Source organism: Chelonoidis abingdonii, chromosome 4, assembly GCF_003597395.2.
Source record: "Chelonoidis abingdonii isolate Lonesome George chromosome 4, CheloAbing_2.0, whole genome shotgun sequence".
Taxonomy (NCBI): Eukaryota; Metazoa; Chordata; order Testudines; family Testudinidae; genus Chelonoidis; species Chelonoidis abingdonii.
In genome coordinates, this window is record NC_133772.1 from 129,971,070 (window position 1) to 129,995,922 (window position 24,853).

General features: G+C 42.0%; 1 protein-coding gene across 4 annotated transcripts in view; it reads left to right on the plus strand.

Annotated features, from left to right (window-relative positions):
- EVL (Enah/Vasp-like) overlaps positions 1-24,853 on the plus strand; it is a 247,198-nt gene that overhangs the window by 104,807 nt on the left and 117,538 nt on the right. For 3 of the 4 annotated variants that reach the window (XM_075065681.1, XM_075065679.1, XM_075065680.1), the window contains exons 2-3: positions 10,485-10,653; positions 23,772-23,949. In XM_075065681.1, the coding sequence (XP_074921782.1) occupies positions 10,485-10,653; positions 23,772-23,949 (347 nt within the window). The remainder of the gene's footprint in view (positions 1-10,484; positions 10,654-23,771; positions 23,950-24,853) is intronic. The other variant, XM_075065682.1, reaches the window with a different exon arrangement.

Here is a 24,853-nt window from a genome sequence, read left to right on the forward strand (position 1 = left end):
GAGCAGGTTTAACCACACAAATGTGACTTCCTGTAAAAAGTGCAATATGGTAAAAGCGTATTATAGAGGGGTTTTGTGTAATTTTTCATTGTGAAGTGGATTTGTTGCAAGGTAGAACAACCAAGTAACTTCTGACATCAATAATAACGATCAGGCTGGTGAGAAGAAAAATACTACAAACCAAGTTTTGATAAACAAAATGAAAACAAAAGTTTAGGAAAACTATCAGTTTGCAACTTCAAAGCACTTTACAAAAACACAGTAGTTAATGAAGATAACTAAGTGATTATTAGCATCCTCATTCTAAAAAGTGAGACACATTCTTAGCTTTTGTGAAATATCAAGTTAGTGGAGCTATGGCTGTTTACACCAGCTGAGGAGCTGCTCCAGGGAAACAGAGTTTTGTGTAAGTCTGAAGGCCAGTATGGGCTTCAGTGGTACTACTCACATGCTGCAGTACTTTGCTGGATCGGGGTTGGAGTGCTCAACACTCTGCAGGATGCAGCCTTTAGTTCTGAAATTAGTTAGTTCCATGGTCACTGTAATCGTTTGTGGGAGTGAGTTCCATGGCCCAATAAAGGCTGTAAGCTGTCATGGTTACAGGGTGAGTTGCACTTCAGCTCCTTTTAGTCCCTCTCAAGCGCACGCCTCCTGGGTGGAATGTCCTGGCCCCAGTGTTCTTAAACTGGATCTCTGGGCTGCAGCTCCCCTGTGTAGCATGACAGGCCCAACTGGGTTTGGCACCTGAGAGCCTCTGAGCAGTTGCTGATTAAAGAGACTCAAAACAGCTTCTTCAAAACAAAGGATTATTTATTAACCCAAAGGAACACAGCAAGCAGAGAAAGGGGCTAAAACAACAGAAGTCCTGTCCACCTGGTCTTGCCTAACTGTATTCTTTGTTTGCAAGCTCTGGGTAAGTTCCACACAATCCTACTTCTGATCTTGGGGAGACAGACATCCCTGCAGCATTCTCTCATTGTCTCAAAGAAAGATGCAGCTCCAGCATCTGCTGCCTACTCGCCTCCCTTTCTCTCTATGCTGGTGTCTTTAATGGTTTAGTGTTCCTTTAATCTTAGGTTCCAGCATGGGAAAGGTAAACCTGCTATCCTAGCTGGAGCCCAGCAAATGGGCATTTCCAATTTTGTAGTTCCCTTAGTGTTCCCTTAAAATACCGTAGCTCTCTCATAATTTCATTTCCTCTTTGTTTCCCTCTAACAGCCTCTCTTAATTCCATGCAGTCGTGCAGGAAAATATCAAACAGGTAAATTGAAGTGCAACTGATATTCATAAAAAATAATACATGTATCTCCCTCGTTCTCCACATAAGCATTTTACATTCTCTTTCGTCACAGCTCTAGTATGGCTTACATTATCTTTGGTAACCTTTACAATGAACATCGTTCTAACTGCTGCTATAGAGGATATGGCCCATTCGATAGGGCACTGAACTGGAAGTCAAGAGACGTGGGTTGTGATTGTTATTCATCATCTTTCTTATGGGAGTGTCTAGGCGCCAACCAAGAACAGGGCTCCATTGTGCTAGACACTGTACTAATGTATAATAAGAGACAGTCTCTACACTGAAGAGCTTATAATCAAAGGGCTCATCTTCGCTGCGGTATTAACTTAAGGTAAATTAAGTGTTGCCTCTAACTTGACTCTCAGGTGACCATTCATCCCTTATTTTAAGGGATCATCCCTTATTTCTTTGATTTGTCCCTTAGGGTGATCTCCCATCCTTGATTTTAAGATTTATTGAAACGTATTAAAACTGATAGTAAGTACCATTTTAAACATTAAATAGAAGGTTATAATAATTCCATTGTATATCTGAGGGCAGTAGAAATATACACTTAAGAGAAAAATCCATGATGTGCTAGGGGAAATGGTGTTCGCCTAAAATGTCCCTTACAATAAAGCATTGTCTCTAATTTTTCCTGTGGTTTTTCCCTTATTTCCATCCAACAAAGATGCTTACTCTACCCAACTTCCTTTCACAGTTCTCTACCTCAAGTTAGGTGGTGCTTTAAATTTGAGCTAGCTGGCCTAAGAGGAGGTTGGGGTTGCAGCTCTCATGCTGCTGATAATTGACCTAGTAATCCAGTGGGAATTTAACTTCTCTGTGCTGTTAATTCAATCACTTTGTGCAAACGTTCTGACTTCAGTGTCATTGACCGGAACATGGGGAGTCGGGCCTAGTGATTTGGTTCAAGAGTCATCAGTCAGGAATAGGAGTCCAGGGTCAGAGTTGGAGTCACAGGTCAGATGCCAGAGCCAAGGGTAAGGGCTGAAGTCAGAGACAAGGTTTAAAGCCAGGTTATCTGGAGTGTGGCAAAGCAGGGGAAAGACTGGGTCCAGGACAAGAGTGGAGCTGGAACAAGGCAGGAGCAGGGCTGGAGTGAGCCTGGGAACAAGCAGGCAAAGGAGCTAATGGAACCGGGGTGAATACTTTGAGCTGCCATTGGCCTAATACCGCTGCTGGGCTTCAGAGCATGCCTCTTGGTTCTTCCAGCCAATTGGGTGGCCTGGCCAATCAGGTGATTCTGCTGCAAGCCAACTCTCATTCAGCTCTCAGTCCTCTGTTCCTCACTAGGTAGGTGGAGCTAGTTGGTTCCAGGCTTAGCTGCAAGCCCTAATTCATGACATCGAACTAGGCCAGAGTTTCCTCAAACAAGGGGCACTGCTTGTGTAGGGAAAGCCCCTTGCGGGCTGGGCCAGTGTATTTACCTGTCCCATCCACAGGTCTGGCCAATCACAGCTCCCACTGGCCATGGATCGCCGCTCCGGGCCAATGGGAGCTGCTGGAAGCGGCGGCCAGTAAGTCCCTCGGTACAGTATTGTACAGTAATGGCCCAATACACTGCAGTACCTATACTGTAAGCTGCAGTGTTTTAGACCATTACAGTAGAATACTTCAGCACTTTTCTCAGAAGGAAGTGTTTATATCTGGCCGTGGCCCTTCAGAGAAATGCATTTGATTGTCTCCGCTCAGTTCATAGTAAATTATGGATCTTCATTTAAAAAAAAAACCCACCACCCCTACTACAACTGTAGGGCAGAGCTACATAGAATACAGTGGGATGACTTCTCCCTAAAGAATTGTGTACATAGCAGAAAATCTCATTTGCCTTTAAAAGTTCTTCCCTGTGAATCAACAGAACATTTTATTTTTCAGCTTGCATAAAAAAGAGCAATATTTCACATGCATTCATGCTACCATAAATGTTTTCTGAATTATTGCTTTTTTTATATTATGGAGGGTAATTCTACAACAGCCAGAATGCAAACTAACAATTAAAGCCAGGACATCAATAAAATCTGTCCAGTGGGTTTCATTAATGTTACATATCAATCAAATGATCAGGGACGACTCTAGACATTTTGCCTCCCTGAGCACGGTGGCATGCCGCATGAGGTGCTCTGCCGGTCGCCGGTCTTGCGGCTCCGGTGGACCTCCCGCAGACACTCCTGCGGGAGGTCCACCGGAGCCACGGGACCAGCGGACCCTCCGCAGGCATGCCACTGAAGGCACCCTGCCTGCTGCCCTCCCGGCGACTGGCAGAGCGCCCCCCACAACATGGCGCCCCAAGCATGTGCTTGGCATGCTGGGGCCTGGAGCCACCCCTGCAAACAATCATGCCATTTAAACAATTTTATTACTGCCCCAGCTACATGCCTTGAATGATCTAAAATTCTCTTGTTCTTTCCCATGGTACAATACTTTAAATATGTTGAAGATAAATATATGTCTGAGATATATTTTCTAAAGTAGCTTTGCAAATATATTCCATGGTTGCTTTACTTACACAAAAATACTCAGATTTTAAATAAATTTAGGCCACATTCTGATACCCTTACTCATGTCGAATAGTGTGACAGATATGGCAGTTTCCTGCAATGTCCTTGGCCGACTTTATTGAATTAACTTTTGGTGCCCTTAACTGTAAAATATAGAACCTTAGTGAACAAATAATCCAGTTGAAGTCAATATTTCTTGTGTAGTAAGAAGCTGCTATATGTGAGTAAAGATCTCAAAATCTAGCCCCCTAATAATAAGTACTTTAATGAGATCCATGCGTGGAGGGTCTCATCCATGTCTGCATATCCCCTCTCCTGTATGGAAGGTTAGCTCAGATCCTTTCCAAAGGCTTCTCTGTGGACCAGCACTTCATCAAAGGTGCTCTGTATCCTCTGATATCACTGGTGGTAGAGGACTGTTAGCACCTAACAGGATCAGGACCTTCCAAAACAACTCCTTTGTCTTCCACAGCAACCCTGGAAGCTTATCACATATCCTATAGTAGGTAAGATGCTGACAGCGCTGGTAAATGAGCATTTATCTTTGAATGTTCCAGACTACATGTGTCAGTTTTCAGGGAAGCCAAACTATCCAGGAAGAAATTATATCTTAACTCATTGATTCATAGATTTCAAGGCTAGAGGGAACCATTGTGATCATCTAGTCTGACTTCCTGTATAACACAGGCCATAGAACTTCCCCAAAATTATTCCTAGAGCAGGTCTTCTAGAAAAACATTCAAACTTGATATAAAAATTGTCAGTGATGGAGAATCCATCGTGATCTTCGGTAAATTGTTCCAATGGTTAATTACCCTCACTGTCAAAAATGTACACTTTATTTCCAGTTTGAATTTCTCTAACTTCAACTTCCAACCATTGTTTCACATTATATCTTTCTCTGCTAGATTGAAGAGCCCATTCCCAAATATTTGTTCCCCACATAGATACTTACAAACTGTAACAAAGTCACCCCATAACCTTCTCTTTGTTAAGCTAACCAGAGCAGTCAACCACCAGACAGCTCATTGTAAATATGGTTCTAACATTACAACAAAATGAAATGACCAAATGAAAAAACTTTTAAACAAAAAGGAGGGTGTTTTTAGCAACAAACACTATTGGACATAGCCATAAATGTAGGGAGATTGACCAATTTTTTTGTAAATAAATGTGGAATTTACTGGTGTTCATCAGATCTATCATTTCACTTGCAAATAAATAAATAAAAAGTGTTGACAAGTAGGCAGGTAAATTCCAGCGGAGGGAGAAAAGCTGCAGTGCAGTAGATCAAGAAGACTGTGAGACTCAGAGACCTCAATGGTGGACATCACTGAAGAATCTAAGTAGATAGGTCAATGAATGGCCATGCTGCTTTATACACAGTGGGGTCTACTAGCATCTGCTATGCAGATGAATGCATTTGGTTTAACTTTTAAGTAAGCTAGTAGTCCTGTTACAGAGCTTTGTCATGTCAGAGGCATACTGCACTTGGAAGGAAATAGTTTTAGGAATGGCTAACTATGGATATTACCATTCGGGTTCAAACTGGCATCTCAGTGGGAAAAGACCATTTTAATAGGATGTCTCTAGTCTGGTCCAAAATTATATCCCAGTGTATGGGAAGCCTTAAAATGTGTGTGAGAGCTCTAAGAAGGGAAGAAGAAAATTCAGAACAGGAATTGGCCATTTTTATTGGGTTAATCACACAACTGTACAAAACTAGTCAGGACATGATGTGTGGTAACATATTGAATTTGCTGTTACTATGGTGTAAAAGTCGGTGGTCTCTTAAGCATGTACTGCTTTGTAATGAGGCTCGGGTTGACAGGTGTCTGGTTTTTGACTGGAACACCTGATCGAAAAGGGGTCCTGGCAGCTCCATTCAGCAGCACTGTTAAGTCTGGTTAGCAGCGCAGCGGGGCTAAGGCAGGCTCCCTGTCTGACCTAGCTCCACACAGGTCCTGGAAGCGGCTGGCATGTCCCTGCAGTCTCTAGGCACAGGGTGATCAGAGGAGCAGCACAAGCTGTCCCAGCACCAGCTCCACAGCTCCCATTGGCCAGAAACCGTGGCCAACAGGAACTGCGGGGGCAGCACCTGCGGGCATGAGCAGCGCGCACAATGCAGAGCTGTCTGGCTGTGCCTCTGCCTAGGGGCCGGACACGGCGGCCTCTTCCGGGAGCAGTGCAGAGCCAGGGCATGCAGGAAGCCTGTTTTAGCCCCACTGCACTGCTGACCAGGAGCTGCCTGAGGTAACTGCCACCCGGGTGGAGCCCACACCCTGAACCCACTCCTGCACCTCAACCCCCTGTCCCAGGCCAGAACCACCCTCTCGCCCCCCCCAAACTCCTGGAGCCCACACCCCAAACCTCTTCCCGCATCCAAACCCCCAGCCCTGAGCCTGCTCTCCAAACCCCTTGGCCCTAGCCCAGAGCCCCCTCCTGTACCCCAAACCCCATACCTCCACCCAGTGAGAGAGTGAGAGAGAGAGAGGGCTGGAGTGAGTGGGGGTATGGCATCAGAGAAGGGATGGGGCAGAGCTGGGGCCTCAAGGCAGGGTGGGACGGTGCAAGGGTGTTTGGTTTTGTGCAATTAGTTGGCAACACTAAATTAGGCCCATGTTTTTAGCCTCCTCATGTTCACTTGACTATAATGGAAATCCAGGCTGGCAACAGTGGAGTCGAACACCTTGCATGTTGATGCAATGTAATATAATTACAAAATCAATATAGAAATTACTGTAATTACATTTTGAGTGTTATGTGTAATGAAATAGCATAATGGATCTGCTACAAAATATCTATTCTCAGTAATCTTTTTTTTTTTTTTTTTTAGATGCATCAGGAAATTTATGGTTGTGGGTTGTTAAACCATGACTAAATACAAGTGCTGATATGATCCATACTGTTCTGAGAGAGGGAACATAGGCTATTCACAGTCATATGATATAAAGTGTTACCGTATGCCTACAGTGCATTCCCCTGCCTCACAGCATTAACGATTTATGGCCGAGAAATATAGCGGGGAAAACTTCCCTGGTAGCTCATATCGTTATCTGGTTTAGATATAAAACAGTGTAATAACCCTTTCCAGTTCCCATTCAGATCGGTAAAAAGACTCCCTTTGATTTCAATGGACATTAGATCGGACACTTTATGACATATTTGGTGGGAAGTTACTATAGCAGCTGCAGGGGTAAAGTGAGAAAATAGAATTTAGGCTCCTTAGTTCAAGGTGTTGGGCTGTAGGCTAGAATCAGGTCCTGGGAGGGACAAGAGGGTTTGCAAGTAAGGAAGGATTTTGCAAGGAGTGATTTTCCTTGCATTGTGTGTCTTTTATGTTGCTTTCTTTTATTTCACTGGAGGCCAAGTAATGGACCTGATTCTATTCCTATTGAAGTTAATGGTTAAAAACTCCCATTGACTTTGGGGGAAGCAGGAATTGTGCCTGATATTTTGTACTATAGGAGAGTTAATTAAAATGCCTCAGCTACTAAAACTGACTTGGGGAAATGCTGCTGTAATGCACTCGCCTCCTTTAAAAAGAATAGTGCTACATTTTGGGGTTTTGTCAATATTAGAGCTGTGTGGAGGGCAGGAGTTCCAGTTCATGAAACATTTTGCAATTTTGAAATTTAGCTTCATTTCAAATCAGAATGAAAACCAAAAATTGATCAATTCTTTATGAAGGAAAATTTTTAAAAAATCGTTTTTCGTTGAGCACAATGTTTTGATTTTGACTTCTTAAAATGTTGCATTTATTATATGATAGTATATATTGTAGTACAAAATTTCAAAATGAGAACTCATTCAAAAGAAATAAAACATTTTCAATCTGAAAATATCAAAACAGGACCTTTCAGTATTGTCTGAACTTTTTTTCCCTGGTTTTCTTCCAAAAGGAAATTCCAGTAAAATAGACTTGATTTTGCAAAGCATTTTAATTTGAATGAAATATGGTTTGGTCAAAATTTCTCTGACCAGCTCTCATCAATATGAATAAGGGTGCAGATGTGCAACAGACATCATGGAGGACACAGCATTTGGCAGCCTGTTCTTGATGTCCTAAACTTTCACTGACTCTAGGTATAGTCGCTTATGATCAGCAGGTACTCAGCCCTGTCTTAGTTTGGCCTGTAGTTAATCAAACAGCTATTTGGGTTTTTTTATAAACAAACATATGCATTATAATGAGAAAGTGGGGGGGAGGGGACAGGACCATGAGCTCCATTTTGTAGCATGAACTATCCTCCCCTGTGAACATCAGAAGTTGAATTGGGCTTTTCAGAAAAACCTTTCAAACAACTGATGTTTTATGATTACTCTGCCAAGAGGTTTGATCAAGTTGTTGTTGCACTTAAAGGCTCTAAAGGATTTCGGCCCCATCCTACTATAATGAAAAACCATTCCCTGTCCCATATAACAAGACAACAACAGGTGGATGGACATGGGCATATCCCTTATAAGACCTAAAGTACATACATAAAGAATACTAGTAATAATATTTCAGACTGTGCAAGCTACTTCTCCTATACGCTCCAGTAACGCAACCTACCGATTTTCATGCTCTGAAGTAGTAATAGCCTATTCTGGATTTCTTAGCTTTGGGATAATTAATGGATTGTCTGCCAATATAGGGCATGCTGTCTGACACTGTCTCTGACTATCATACTTATCAGCATCACGTCTGAGCATATCTCACAGGTAGAAATGACAACAATGAATCTCTCTCTCTCTACCTTGATGGCACAAGAGAAGACTGGAGATTTTTCTGGTTATTGTTTGTTTCTTTCCTTGGTTTTTTAAAGATTAACGAGACAGTTCTTAAGTGTTACCACTTTTCCTTGGATACTTGAAAATGCTTTACCGTCTCTCCACCCTAAACCAGGACCACCCAGAGGATTCAGGGGGCCTGGGGCAAAGCGGGGGAGCTGCAGCGCTTGTACTCACCCGGCAGCAGTCTGGGTCTTTGGCGGCTTTTCAGCGGCGGGGTGCCCTTCAGTTGCTCTGAGTCTTTGGCTGCACTGAAGGCCTCTCCTCCCCCCCCCCACTGAAATGCCACTGAAGACCTGGACCACTGCTGGGCCAGGGCTCGCAGGGCCTTATGCTGGACATAAACCATAACAATTTCATTTATATTTTTAAAAGACCATAGGCCTGATCCTGCACTGCTTACTCATGCAAGCCTACTGTTATGTGCAGGATGAGGGCCCAGATCTTAGCTCACAGAAATTTTGAGCATTTACCCATTTCTCGTGAGAGTAGTTCTAGTGTCTGCAACTGCTGGGAATTCAGGGTAGCAATAGTTGAAATACTGGTTGACAGTCCAAAAATGTCAGTGAGGGATGTTGAGTATTATGTTCTTTGTTTGTGTGACCTCAGCTATATACCCAATGATATCTGTTACATATGGAAGATGTATTTTTTACAGTTATCTGGGGGAATGCACCATTTGTCTTAGCTTCTATTCCAAGAATAAATTTCAGCGGGTGGTAAATAATATTCATGTGAAATTACAGAACAAAAATAAACATTTATAGTAACTACCGTATAATGATTATGCACTTTAACAAGATATTTTTGTCGCTTGAAACTGCAAATGCACACTAGGTACTCATAGGTGCTGGAACTAGGGGTGATGGGGGTGCTGCCGCACTATTTGGCTTGAAGTGGTTTCCATCATATACAGGGTTTACAGTTTGGTCCAATGGCTGTCAGCACCCCCCCACACACACAAAAATTGTTCCAGCACCACTGCTACTGCTAAAAAATATAAAAAACTTTAGATGAAGTTTGGGAAAAAAGCAACCTCTATTATATTGCTTTAGATGGGGAAATCTTCCAATCACAGTTCCCCCAGAATACTCCAGAATTCATGTTGTCATTATCTACATTTATTTAAAATTGCTGTTCACATCTTTAGCTCAGGTTGAAGATAACTGAAATACGTGAATCCAGATATTCTGATTTTCTTTAATGTAATCTTGTATTTCTTAACATTTTGGGCTACTTCTGAAAGATGATTATGTCAGTAATTAAACTGCATCTCCCCAGCCCCTTGATCTTTCCTTCTTTGCTAGTAAGCTGAAGTAAAACTGTTTTTTAAAGAACCTGTGCATCTTCTACAGTGTATTTTGGGACTTCTAAATGCATCATCAAGTTCTGAGTATTACAGACAGTAGCTGGATTAGTGTAATTGATTTCTTCAGTTTACCTAACAGGGCTTTTGGTTTGAGGGTCCACTTGCTTCCAGTTTAAACTGTGTCTAAGCTTTACTCCAGGTAATCTGCCAATGAGCTACAATGTAATAATTGTAACAGCAGATATGAAAGGCCTCACTTGTCAACAGTGCAAATTAAATGGAGCATTAATGCTTTTGGTTCCCTTTCTTAAAGTATTCGTGAATTAAGTTTCCACTTAGGTCCTAGTATTGGTGTGCAAGATTAAAAAAGAATAAATTCAAGAAAAGTAACACACTGAAGAGTGTGTATGTGTTTACACACACATTTAACCATTAAAACATTAATTTGGCAGGCACCATGCAAAATGCCAGCCTTCTGAGGGTTAATAGACCAGACATGCAATATATGGTTTAAATGTATTTGATAATTGTGTTTTCCTCAGAATAGTTTGCAATAAACCACACATTTATTGTATTTTATGGTTGTGTTACTTTTGTTCTCCAGCGAACAGAGTATTTGCCAAGCCCGGGCTTCAGTTATGGTCTATGATGATACCAGTAAGAAATGGGTGCCAATAAAGCCTGGACAGCAGGGATTCAGCAGAATCAACATATACCACAACACTGCCAGTAACACCTTTAGAGTAGTTGGAGTTAAACTACAAGATCAACAAGTGAGTAACTGTCTTTTGTGTCCTGTACATTATCCTTTGATCTCTGAAGATGTAATCAGTTATATAATTGATCCTACTCCTACTAAATGTATATACATTTATACTCTGCTCCATAAAGCTGTGTCCTGTGTGATTTCTTGATCCAGGACTGTACCTCTATTTATTATAGCTTGTTATATGTCCTTTACGTGAGAGAGAAATCTCATAGAAGATTTTGTGTGTTTTCAGCTCCATTTTATTATCACTATTTTCTGCTGAAGGCTTTGCTCCCTGGTACTCCCCAGCTGCTCTTTACTGCTCCATCCATGGTACAAACTTCTAGTGTTCCTGGCAAATAAGAGATCATTCACTCTCCCTGCGACTCCTGCCTTCTCATGATGAGTAACTAAGTTCTCATTTTGCATTTAAAAAATCTAAGCACATATTCTGATCTCATTTACAATGGCATAAATGGAGCTATGTGGGATTTACACCATCAAAACTGAGTTCAGACTCTGCTCCCTAGTCAATGGCTGTCCTGTGTAATAGGGGGGAACTGTCAGCAGGAGTGTCAGGTGTGACAGCTTGAAGTGTGAAGGCATTTGTTCCCAGGACCTATAAATAGATGTCTCATTTTAAATGTAATATTCACATTCAAGTGAACAATTCGCATGATTCTGTAAATTGTTAAATCAATGAATTAGTCCCACTTTACATTTTAGAACAAGGGCCTGGGAGTCAGGAGTCCTAGCCCTGTCATTCACTCGTGTGATCTAGGGCATGTCACTTAACTTCTCTGTCTCAGTTTCTGCCTTTAATAAAACATAATGATGCTTACTGCTCTGCTTTGAGAAGCAATTTGTGGATGGGAAGTGCTACATATGTGCTAATTAGTATTTAATATTAGACAATCTGATGCACCCATTGCCTTTGTGTTTTTCAAAGGGAAACCCAAATAATTTTTGGAAAATATAGTATGTTGGTTTTCAACTATTTACAGTGTACTTCTGAAACTGTTTAAAATATTTGTTCATCTCTATTTTTATCTTTTTCTGGTCAGCAAAGACGTTATAAATATACATAAAATTTGAATCTTGCATTTTGAATAGACCTGAAATATGTAAAGTTGCTGTGTTTAGTTAGTAACAAGATCAGATATCTTTGTTTATGCTTTGGTATCATTGACTGATGTCAGGATGATTGCGAAAGAGTGCATATTAATGAACTTCTAGTACCTAGCCCAGTAAAGGAAGCACAAATCCTTTTTTTACATGGGCCCAACATAAATAACCGCTTTTGGTTTTTGCATACAAATTTTTCAGCAATTGGGTGATGGCTTTTTTTTTTTTTTTTAAACTACTTATTTGTAACCCAGAGGGCTTTCTTAATCAGATTATAACAATTTAAATGTAGGACAGATTTGAGAGTTAAATTGTAAGTCTTGGCAGTGGTGTTTTAAATGTCAGTTCATTAGCTTTAACCTCTGAATTGGATTGCAGATGTCATTGCCTGCTTATTTACTTCATGCAAACAGAGGTCATCACTGAAAATGTCTGAATTCAGGACGAAACATATGTAAGAAGATAAAATCCATATGTCTCTACTGAGTGGAGGTTTTCAGGTGTTTGATGATAAAAAAAATAATTGTGAAGCTACCTGAAACTAGGTTAAAATCTCTTCAGAAAATAAAAAGGTATTAGAGAAAATACTCATTTAAAGATGATTACAAAAAAATGTATTATCACAAATTCATTGGACATAACATAAACTTAGAGATAAGACTGGTACTTAAAAGATCATTTCAGAGTTTTTCAGATTCAGAATTTAAACTACTTCACATCAGTCCCAGCTCTAATATCCCATTTTCTGTAATGATTTATTGCTGCAACCAAGATTTGCTAAATAGTTGCATTTAACAACAACAAATGACATCCAGTGCATATTGTTCTCTGTTTAAACCAACTCATGCACACTCATACTGACTTCAGTAAGTCCCATTGAAAAGTGAGGGTTTGTTAAAATTAACTACACCTCTACTCCGATATAACGTGAGCCGATATAACACGAATTCAGATATAACGTGGTAAAGCAGTGCTCCGGAGGGGGGCGGGGCTGCGCACACCAGCAGATCAAAGCAAGTTTGATATAATGCAGTTTCACCTATAACACAGTAAGATTTTTTGGCTCTTGAGGACAGCATTATATCGGGGTAGAGGTGTATTTAGCTAGCAAAGCATGTTTTCTGAAAATGGCCAGATCCTCAAATAGTGTAAATTGACATAAAATGAAATCACTGGAGCTATGTCAATTTTATACCAACTGAGGATCTGGCTCAAAATCCCTAGCACAGTATTGCCGCACAAGGTCAATTTAAACTTGTATTGCATACTGATTGGCAGGATGAGATAGAGAGTGATTAGTTTAATCTACATGACATGACCTTTGTCTGCTTTTAATGTCTTCTGTTTAATTTTCTCCTTACTCTAGATCTCTCTGAATCTTATGTTTTTAATTTGCATTCTCTGTCTCCTGCTGCATCTTCTGCTGCATGTAGGTTTTCTTTTTCTTGTCTTTCTCTAGCTGCTTTTTCTTCTGGCCCTTTTCCTAGTTTTCGTTTAATGATATTTATAACTTAGTCCTTATTCTCCTTACCTTTCTATCTCTGTTTGTCATTTTCTCTACTTAGCTACCACTGAAAAACTCCCCAAAAAGATTCCATCCCACTAATGTGGTTTTTAAGATGAGTGTGATCAAATGTAAATTTAACATCTGGAAGTGGTCATCAGACCATTTTATAGGTCTCATTCGCGCGCTCCACTGTGTCTGTCTCTCTTCCTCAGCTGCAGTGTTTAAGTACTTATTACCGACATAGTGCAAATGAATTCATCTGTTTCCCCTGCACAGACACACGTATCCGTGTACACTCATACCAACATGATCAGCAACCCCAAAAAAGCAGCAGCAGTACAGGCTGAGGCACTTTTCAAGCTGTGGTCACCAGCGCTTTAACCACTTCCATTGTGTTAGTCATTTGTCTTAAATATTTGTCTGCAGAAGTCAGCTGCTTTTAGTTTAATTCAGAGGTACGATTGAGTGATTTTTAAGTGAGGAATTTAATATCAAGTCATACGGTCTCAGGAGGAGCTAGTTATTGAGATGCATGTGGCAGGGCTGTGCTTGAAGAAATAGACAAGACAAGTCAAAAGTGAATCACACTAGTCTGGAGGATTTACATAAAGTCCTGAGCTAAAAAATTAATATAAAAATGGGACCTTGGAGAAGATGGTACTTTCAGAATTGACCACTGCAAAGTTAGGCCAGAATTGGAGTTTGTACCCTGACAGCATTCTTGTGGTATAAATTTGGCACATTTTTGAAAATGTTGGGTCAGATTCATCCCTGGTGTTGAATCATAGAATATCAGGGTTGGAAGGGACCTCAGGAGGTCATCTAGTCCAACCCCTTGCTCAAGGTAGGCCCAATCCCCAGACAGATTTTTGCCCAGATCCCTAAATGGCCCCCTCCAGGATTGAACTCACAACTCTGGGTTTAGCAGGCCAATGGTCAAACTAATGAGCTATCCCTCCCTGCCTCCCCCCTCCAGAGGTGGGGTACCTCTTTTTTATTGAAGTTGTGGGGGCCTGGGCCTGCTTGCAGCAGGACTAAATTTGGCCTGCTCTGTGGAGGTATTAGCCATTCTGAGGTTATTAGGCTTTAACCCTCTGAATTTTAGAGTATGTGCAGTTGGTGCCAATCTGGGGAAACATTGCAAGAGCCACAAGCATCAAGTTGAAAGGAAATGTCCGTGCATTATTATTATGTAATGCCCAGATCCCAGTGATAGACAGGGCCCCCTGTTCCTGGCGTTGTACACATCCATAACAAAAAGACAAGCCTGCCCCAAGGAGCTTACAATCTAAGCATGATACAAAACACAACAGATGGATACAACAAACAAAGGGAGAACAAGGTAACAGTAAGACATTCCTGGCCATCATGAAAAGCAATGGTGGCATTGAAAGATGGCAAATTATAATATGGATATAAAAATATTTTTTTCATACAATTCAGAATTAAGCTGTGGAACTCATTGCCACAAGATGTCATTGAGGACAAGAGCTTAGCAGGATTCAAAACAGGACTGGACATTTATGTAGATGATATGATTAGCTGGTGTTTCAACAGTAAATATTAAAAGGGATGTGTGATGGGGTGTACGGATCCTGTGCTGCAACAGCTACAATAGGGTTAATGGACAAAGCAGCTACTTCCTCACCTGCAGCTAATTATATAACCAGCAGCAGGTGGAATAAAAGGCTGCAGCTCAGGCAGAGAGGGGCTGCTGTCAGAGTGTCTGTGGAGGATGCTGCACCAGCCACAACCTTGAAGACAGGAAGTGGCCCAGGGAATCAGCAGTGAGTCTGAGGAAGGAGAATGTATCAGCTTAGTAGTACAGGGTTCCGAAATTGGAACACAGAGGAGAGGGAGTGTCGGGGTTCCCACAGAAGGAATGTAAATCCCTCCTGCATTTGGCCCCTGTAAGGGGGCAAAGACTACTGAGCTCAGGTTGAGGCTGAAGATCTGACATAAGCTCCTAGGACTGTTTGTTATCCTGGAAAGGGTGGGGCCCTATAAACAACTTGTTGGGAGGGCTGAGTTGTGAGAAGGGTAAACTACTTCAGGCCCAGAGTGGCCATTGATAGGGTGTGCCAGAGGCTTCTACACCATGCCTAGCCGTGATAGGGCCACGCTGGCCAATGAGTGACCCGTCTACAGGGGAAAAGGGGTTTTCAGAGGGATCAAAATCATCATGCTTTAGGCCTGAAGTTAAAGTCTAACTACTGGGAGTTAGAGAGAAGAACCCTTTCTGGTGGGCAGATTAATCCATCGCTGTTTTCTGCAAGATTCCTTGCACTTTCCTGTTGCACAGCTGCTGCTGGCCATTGTTGGAGATAAAAACTACTCCAGGTGGACCATTGGTCTCCTCTAGTGTGGAAAATCCTAGGTTCTGACCTATGTAGCTCTAGAGGAAACTTCCCCTAGAAATTTTATCAAAGCTATCTTCCGAACACTGGAAAATGTTTGTATTTATTTTATTTGCTACTTTGAAGCATCTAACTTTCCATTTCACAATTAGCCTTATGATCTAAGCACCATCTACAGCGGATTCTACTCTGCCTTCATTCTTTCATCAAGAGACAAAGCAGTCCTGTATTTGCTTTATTCTGAAACTACTGACTAAGGAGGCAAAATTAAACTCATCCACGTCCTTTCCTTTTCCTTTTAAAAGAGGCCACACTTTGGAGCATGAGGACAGGTTGTATACTTATTCTTCTACACCAGAGCTGGGCAAACTACAACCCGCGGGACCGTCCTGCCCGTGAGCTCCTAGACGGGGAGGTCAGCCCCCGGCCTCTCCTCTGCAGCCTCAGCACACTGCAGCACCAGTGCTCTGGCCCGCTGCTCCTGCTGGGCAGCAGGGCGGTGTGACTGGTTCTAGCCGGGCGGCGGGGCTGCAAGCTCCTGCTGCTCTGAGCGGGCATGGTAAGGGTGTGGGTGGGGGCGGGAACTGGATACGTGGCAGGAGGTTCCGGGGGCAGTCAGGGGGTGGGGGTGTGGATAGGGGTCAGGGCAGTCAGGGGACAGGGAGCATGGGGGGTTGGCTAGGGGGTTGGATCACAGGGGGGGCGGTTAGGGTGGGGGTCCCGGGAGGAGTTGGTCAGGGGACAGGGAGCAGTGGGGGTTGGATGGGGCAGAGGTGGATAGGGGGCAGGGGTGGGAAGTGGGGGGGAGGGTTGGATCGGGGGCAGGGGCCAGGCTGTTTGGGGAGGCACAGCTTTCCCTACCCGGCCCTCCATACAGTTTCACAACATCGATATGGCCCTTTTGGCCAAAAAGTTTGCCCACCTTTATTCTGCACATTGGTTTTGCTGGCAGCCTGAAAAGTGGCAGTATTCCAAGAGTTAATATGGGCAAGAGGGTTCAGGATTCTGTGTCTCCTCCACGTGAAGTGGTTAAACCCCCAAAGTGAAGGCAGCATTCTGAATTCTTCAGCCCACATGGGATTAAGTACGCTGATACGCAAACTGAAGAGTTTATCTGCATTGGTAAATCATTTATTAGAGTGGCTTTTTGCAGTTTTTATCTTGAATTATGTTAGTCACCAAATGCTCCACACCTTTCAGTGCTCTTCAGGTTTGTACAGTCCTGCCCCTGAAAACCAAAGACTCTCTCCAGATGAAGGGGACAGACTGCTGAGAGTAGAGAGAGCCACACGCCAGTCTTCCCAAACATTTCTTCAAAGGCTCTGGCTCTGCCTCCCTGGCTTAAGTTCTTCAGAGATGGTTGAAAAGTGTGGGTTTTTTTGTTTGTTTGTTTTTGTTTTTAAATTGGTAAATGTGAAAAATACTGGCTTGTTAGCCCAGACATAAGACCCCTTTTGCTCTCTACAGACCCATTTCACCATGGGCCTTATCCATGCAAACTTCCCTATATTCCCTTGTCTTAGCTCAGAGGGATCGTCTGTAGGATGAGCAAGTAGTTCTGTCTCTGTGTGATTCAGGCATTGCTCCAGCCCCATGCTGTGTCTGCCATCTAGTGGCAGTTAATTGTGGTTTTGCAGAACTGGACTGATACTGCTAATTTATATCCCATAGTCAACGGAGCAGCCTTGTGACCACAACAGACTTCATTCACTAAACACATGAGCTGGTTGTGAATGGGGAACAGAGGTGCAAGATCCTGGATCCCAGATCCGATTCTTTGAGCATTCTAAATGACTAGCAGGGGGCTTTTGATAGGGTGGGGTTGTTTGTTTTAATTATTGGTTCTTTGTTGGATATACCGTATTTGTATTACAATAGTGTTTAGCAAACCTAGTCATCGACCAGAACCCCATTGTGCTAGGTGCTGTACAAACAGAACAAAAAGACAGTCCCTGCTCCAGAGAGCTAATAATCTAGGTCAGGCATATATTTCTAAGGCACACATCACTTAAGTATTTGGGAAAAAAGGATTCTTATTAAAGAAGAAAAAGAAGACGGCAAGGCATAATTGCCTATTTTTCCTCTATTTAGATAAGTTTTTCAAATAAAAATCCCTGTGATGAGTCCTGTGTGCCAGTCTGAAAATGCTGCTGTGATAGGAATTATAGAATATCTACTATGAGAGCTCCAGATCCTCCACCTTATAAAGGGACAGTATTGATGTTAAACTCTTAATGTAACAGCTTTCATTCTGGTCTTTCTGTAGTTGTCTAGCATTATCTGTAGTGATAAATATGAAATTTTAAAAAACACAACAGCCACCCATAGATATCTGTCTGAAAGATCACCCAAAATGGCTATGCGTCCTGTTTCTGATGTCGCACAACTGTGAATCAGGAGTTTCTCCAGTGAAGTCTGTGGTGACAAAATAGTGTGAGATCAGAATTGTACCCATGGTCATTAAAGTGTAAGTTTAATCATGATTTTCAGCTGATACTCGTTCTTGAACCATTCAGTAAGCACCAAGTCCATAGAACACAAAGGATGTGGTCTAGAGCTAACAAGGAAAGTCTCATTTTAGGCTAATTTCCAGTATCTGGGTACAGTGGAAACAGTATTAAGAAAGCAATGATTGTATCATTAGTTAGCCACTAATACTTGTCTTTGGATTAAAAAACATTTACATTTTATTTTATGTAAATTCTATATATAATTATCAGATGTCTGTTAAATATTTATTTTGGCAGGCTTGTGCCATCCTAAAATGGTAATGGAAATGTGTGGAAAGCAGGTACCGTGCTTATACATTCACTACTTGTCTAATGTTCTTCAGCCAATTTTTTTTTCATCCACTGTAAGGTCAAAGTTCTTAGAGTGATGAGTCATCCATCTGTTAAATTGATTTAAAAAAAATCAAAACCACTTTTGACTCAAAATGGAGAAAAAAATTTCAGAAACTAATTAAACATAAATATTAATAATCTAATTAGTTATTAATAATAATCTAATAATACCAAATACTTACAATGAACCAGATAGATCATTTTTGCGTTTTGAAAAAGATTTGCAGCTCGTGTGTACAGGGAAACATAGGTAGTACCCATAATCTTTGTGTTGCTAAATTGAAGATCAAGTTAAAGAAGATGAAGAAGGTTAGAAAGAAGTGACACAGCTGAAAGATCCAAACACAAAAAGTGCTTTTCAGCTTGAACTGAAGAACCAATTAAGTGTTCTAATGGAATCAGCTAAAGAAAACCAAGAGAGTGATACTCTGTGGGAAAACATTAGAGTATGTCATCCAGAAAGCACAAAGACAGTCCTAATAATAACAAAATCTAAAGGGAAGAATGCTGCTTGGGCAAAAATGAAAAAAGAGAAGTAATAAAAAGAAAAAACACATGAATGCTAAGATGTGTGAAGAGAAGCAAGTGGCAAGAAGAATACAGAGCTTTACAGAAAGAGGTAAAAAGGAGGAGTGCTAGAAGGGAGAAAAAGGCACATGGACAGAAAATGTCGAGGCTGAAGATGCTAGCCAAAGAGGTGACCTTACAACCTGGTATAAAACAGTTAAAAAGCCAACAGGAAACTTCAGCAGCACTGGAGGTCTTATGCAAATGAAAATACTGTTAGTGCAGAAGAAGAGCAAAGGAAAAGACAAACAGAACATTTTTAGGTTGTTTTAAATAGACCAAGAACAAGCAAAACTCCTGAAATACACGATGATGAGTTTGCATTAGAGCTTGACATCAGTAAACTCAAAAATGAGAAAGCAGCTGGAGAGGATGACATAGCTGGAGAAATGGTTAAAGCAAGTGACGAAACAGCCCTCCAGATTTTCCTTGTGTTTTTAGATAGAATATGGAATGAAGAAAAGACCCTAACCCAAAGGAAGAGAGGCCATAGTAAAATCGCTAAAGAAGGGTGACCTTACCTATTCCAATAATTGGAGAGGAATCACATTGCTTTTAGTGTAACGTCATCCTAGAACATATAAAGAAACAAAGATCTCCAATTTAGAGAGGGGCAAGCAGGTTTGAGACCACTGAGATCACATTGTTGTTCCCAAATATATTATATAGAACAAAGTATGGAGTGGAATGTACTCTTGTGATAAATTTTACAGATCTTTCAGAAGGCTTTTGACAGTATACACCGAGTCTTTTTGGAAAATTATGGCATGTCATGGAATTCCAACAAAAATAATTTAGAATTATCATGGATTTCTACAATAATGCAGAATGTGCAGTTAGAGGTGGTGACAAAATCAGTCAGTGGTTTGTAGTGACAACTGCAGTAAGGCAAGGGTATATTATGTCCCCATTGTTTTGCATTGGTCATTGACTGTGTAATGGCAGAAGACAGCCGAGGAATTGTATGGACAAGTGTATTGGATGATCTTATTTTTGCTGATGACATTTGTCCTGCTTAGTACTACATATTTCTTAATGTAAGAAAAAAATCCAGCTTTTGGCAAACGTAACAAAACAATTTTGTTTATTAACAAGGGGAAGCCAAATATATGGCTATCAGTGTCCCAAAAGCAACCATCAGAGTATGGAGAAGCACAAGAAGTCAGTCATTTTACCTATGTAGGGAGTGAGATGTGCAACAATGGCGACACCATGCTGTGTGTCAAGCAATGAATAGTAAAAGCAGCATACAACTTTAATAAACTTGGAATTATGGAAAGGTAGCATGATTGGCACTGATACAAAAATACGATTCTTTAAACCAGCTTCATATCTGTCCTCCTTTATGGATCATGTAAATCTACAACAGAAATTCATGATAAGATCACTCATTCCAAAGTAAATAACTGTGGAATATTTTCAGAGTCCATTAAACAAATTTCTTGAACATCAGAAATTCTGAGTAGAGCAAACCTACCTAAAGCATCAAACTTTATAAGAAGACAACAGTGGTTACACTGAGGATACCGTTAAAGATGCCATCAATTTCCCTGTCAGGTGAGAACATGGACACCACCTGGGAAGAGAAAACAGGGCAACACAGAGAAACATTGTGCAGAACAGAGAGAGAAGCCAAATCCATCAACATGACACTCAGAAGCCTGAACAGACCAGCAGAAGGCCAATATAAATGGCAGAAACTGGTGAATGCCCTATGTACCTGAGAATGCAGGCGGATAAAGAAGAATACCTAATATGAACATAGCACTTTCTATCTCCAAAGAACTGTAAATCATTAGCTAATTAATCCTGCTGTTAATATTATTTGGATTTGTGTCTCCTGAACTCCAAGCTACTGTACTTCTTCTTTCAAACTTGGAGATATACGGATGTCTGGCTCACATTTTGTGCCATAGTTAAGCCTGGAGTGAATTGTCACTGCAAAAGGTGATGATGCAGAAGAAGGGTTTAGAACAGACCTTTCTGCTTATATTTGACATTATTGTTCTGAACACAGAAGAGACAAATCAATAGGCTTGCCTGTTCATTGGATATACCGTATATTGTTAATTACTGAAGTAGATAAGGCTGGAGATGGAGTTAAGAGATTTAAAATCTCTGGAGGTCTCGGAGGTGAATGCATGTCTGTGACCTGCAGCTAGGCCAGTTAGGCCCCAATCCTGCCCCTTACTCAGTCAACAGAATTAGATGTCTCCCCTTGTACACAGCACACCTGCCAAGCACTAATGAGTTGAATATTTCAGGTTAATAGAGCCATGTTTTCGAAAGGGCAACTTTCCTTTTTGTGGGCAAAGTTTTCACTTACAGAATTCATGCCTGTAATTGCAACAAGTATCGGGGGGGTGACTGTGTTAGTCTGTATCCACAAAAACAACAAGGAGTTGAGGGCATCTTAAAGACTAACAGATAATGTGTTGTTATATAATGCCTGCATCTGTAATTTTCACTTCATGCATCTGAAGAAGTGAGGTTTTTTACCCATGAAAACTTATGCCCAAATAAATCTGTTAGCTTTAAAGTGCCACCAGTCTCCTTGTTGTTTTTGTGTAATTGCAACACTGGCACAAATCTTTGGGAGCAGAGCATGTGTGTGAATCAGGCAGCTAGCGTTGCAGGAACTCTGACTTACACTTGTAAGAAGGGAGGCTTCTTAAAGGTTTACCACAAAGTTTTTCTTCTGTATACGTCCTTGCTACACAAGCCACTCAGGGGGCTATTTGATTATCTGACACCTCAGTATTATTTTCCAATAGCCCTTCATGGTGAGTGGGCTGCCAAAACTTCTCTGCTTTCTGCTTCCTTGGTCATCTTTTCTCATTCCTGTCTAAACACTTCCACGCATGGTCAGGGCTGGTGCAAGGAAGTTTCGCGCCCTAGGTGAAATTTCCACCTTGTACGCCCCCCCGAGCCCTGCAGCAGCTCTCTGCCCCCCCTCCGCCCTGAGGCGCCCCCCCCGCAGCAGCTTCCCCCCCCACACCCTGAGGCACACACCCCCCACGGAGCTCCCCCCTGGGGAGCCCTGTGGCACCCCAGCTCACCTCTGCTCTGCCTCCTCTCTGAGCACGCCGGCCCCACTCTAATTCTCCTCCCAGGCTTGGTGCTGCAAGCCCCGGAGGCGGGAGAAGTGGAGCAGAGACCGCGCGCTCGGGGAGGAATGCTGTAAATAAATAAATAAATAAAATAAAAAATTGGGGGCACCGCTTTTTGGTGCCCCCAAACCTTGGTGCCCTAGGCAAGTGCCTAGTTCGCCTTAATGGTAGCACCGACCCTGTGCATGCTGCCCCTTGCCCTTAAAATAGTCTCCCAAATGGTGTGCTGCAAGCCCGCTTCTACTCCTGCAAGTCACTTCTTATCACTCAGTGATGGAGCTGATTCACATATGCCCTAATCCAAACCCCATTGAAGAAAAACTCCCATTGACGTCAGTGCGCTTTCAATCAGAATTATAGCCTGGAACTTGCTTGGGCCTATTGTAAAGTGAGGGTCAAAACAACCCCAGTTGTAAGGGCCAGCTATGAAGTTCAGACCTAGATTTACAATACTTCAGCATTTGGAATTGTTCTTATCCAGGACCAAGTTTCAGGCTTATCTCTCTCCTAGCCCCAACTGTTTGGTACAGAGACAACCTCCGCCAACCGCACTGATATTTTCATGGCACTGTCTCTGTGTGTAACTTTGGACTGTGAGCCCTTCAAGATGAAGATTTTTGTTTTGGCCCTTATATATTACCTGTCATAAAGTGACAGTGTAGCCTGCTGGCGAGTGTGCATTATAGGTCCCCATCTGTGCCCAGTCCACAAAGCACCTGAGGCTATTATGGCGTCAATTAGGAATCCTTCACTATTTAGCTCAAGCTATAGCAGCTCATGCTTTTAGCTTTGGAGGTTCCCAGTTCAATCCTTGGTGTGTCAGCCAAGATGGAGACCATCATAGTATGACTACCAACCTTTACTAATTAGACTGTTGCCAATCGTTTTAATTTGTCTCTGAGCACAGCACTTGGCAGCTCCATCTTTAGGAGAAGAAAGATGAAAATCAACAAAAAGATTAAAAAACATTGTAAGCGTTTCTCTCCCTATAGTATTAAAAATACTTCTTATTTCTGTAGCCATGAGTGGCAGCTACAGAACCTGCAGCAAGGCAGCAGGCGGAAATGGACACCCTGAGTCTTCTGGTATAATCTGTGCCTATCTAATTCTAGACAAAACAATTTCCAATTTGAGAAACTGGTAGTAACTTGGAGTATGCAGAAGGAGCAAGTCAGGCCTCTGGCATCCGCTTAAACATGTAACCTGTTGTGGGGGAGGCTTGGTGCCAGTGAGTCAGTTGATCCCCTTCACTAACAACTGTGGATGATCGCTCCCCAACGGGTGCCAGCAGCCGCTGGCACCAAGTCAAACACCTGTCTGCAACATGTGCACAGCTGTATGGTGGAGCTTTTGAGGGAGGCATGAGCAGGTAACAGATTTTTCAGGTCGAGCCCATGTGCCCCGACACTGAATTGAACAATTCTAAATCTCCTCAGCAGGTATGTGTCTGTAAATGTCAAAACTCACACTTGTCAACCTTGTTCTGGAAGGGGTGTGTGTGTGTGTGTGTGTGTGTGTATGTATGTATGTATATATATATAATTTTGCCATTATAGACCTGAACTGATCCATGTCTTTTCTTTCCTGTCAGAGAGTAGAATATTTGTAACCTTCATCTATATTTCAAATTGCAGGTAGTGATTAATTATTCAATTGTGAAAGGACTGAAGTACAATCAAGCAACACCTACCTTTCATCAGTGGCGTGATGCACGACAAGTCTACGGCTTGAACTTTGCAAGCAAGGAAGAGGCTACCACGTTCTCCAATGCAATGTTGTTTGCGCTGAATATCATGAATTCACAGGATGGAGGTATGAGCAATCACTTTGCTCTGCTCTTTTATTAATTGCTTTGCTAGCCCGTGATGCTTGCTATCGGCATTTACATACCTCAGTCATATGATGCAGGTACACCCGGTATCTGTGCCATGCCAAAACAAATAAGCAGAAAGGTGTAATTTAGTTTCCTTGTAGAGGGTCTTTAATTGTACCAACAGTTGCTGTGGCAGGCACTGTACGTATTTGTATGCTTTGCTTTTCCTTCTTTCTTTCCATTTTTCGCTCAGTCTAGTCCACGTCAAGAGATTAGTGGCCAAATTTTGCCATTCTTACGCTGCATAGTAGCTGACTGGGCAGGTAGCTGCATTTATTTATATGATACTACTGGTGGAGTAATGTACAACTCAATATGAGTGAGAGAGGCAGAAACTGAGTCTAAACAAACAAAAGCTAGAGCAAAGCTGCGACATCTCCTAAAACTTTACATGCAGAACTTGGAGCTTGTATTTCTTCGGGTGTCTTATTTGTCAGTTACAAACGTTGGCTACATTGGCCTACCTGCCTTGCATAGAGGGTACATATATGGACAGTGTGTGGCTTCTTGTTATAGGACACAGTAAGGGCCAAAGATTTAAACCTCGGCTTTGGCTTATGCTGTTCTTCGAGTGCTTGCTCATATCCATTCCAGTAAGGTGTGTGCAGGCCGCGTGCATGTTCGTCGGAAGATTTTTACCCTAGCAACACTCGGTGGGTTGGCAGGGCGCCCCCTGGAGAGGCGCTGCTATGGCGCCGGATATATACCCCTGCCGACCCAGCTGCCCTTCAGTTCCTTCTTACCGCCCATGTCGGTCGTTAGAACAGTGGAGCGCAGCTTAGCTGACCTCTGCTTCCCTAGCTACTCGTAGTTCTTGTGTATATAGTTATAATCCTTTTATAT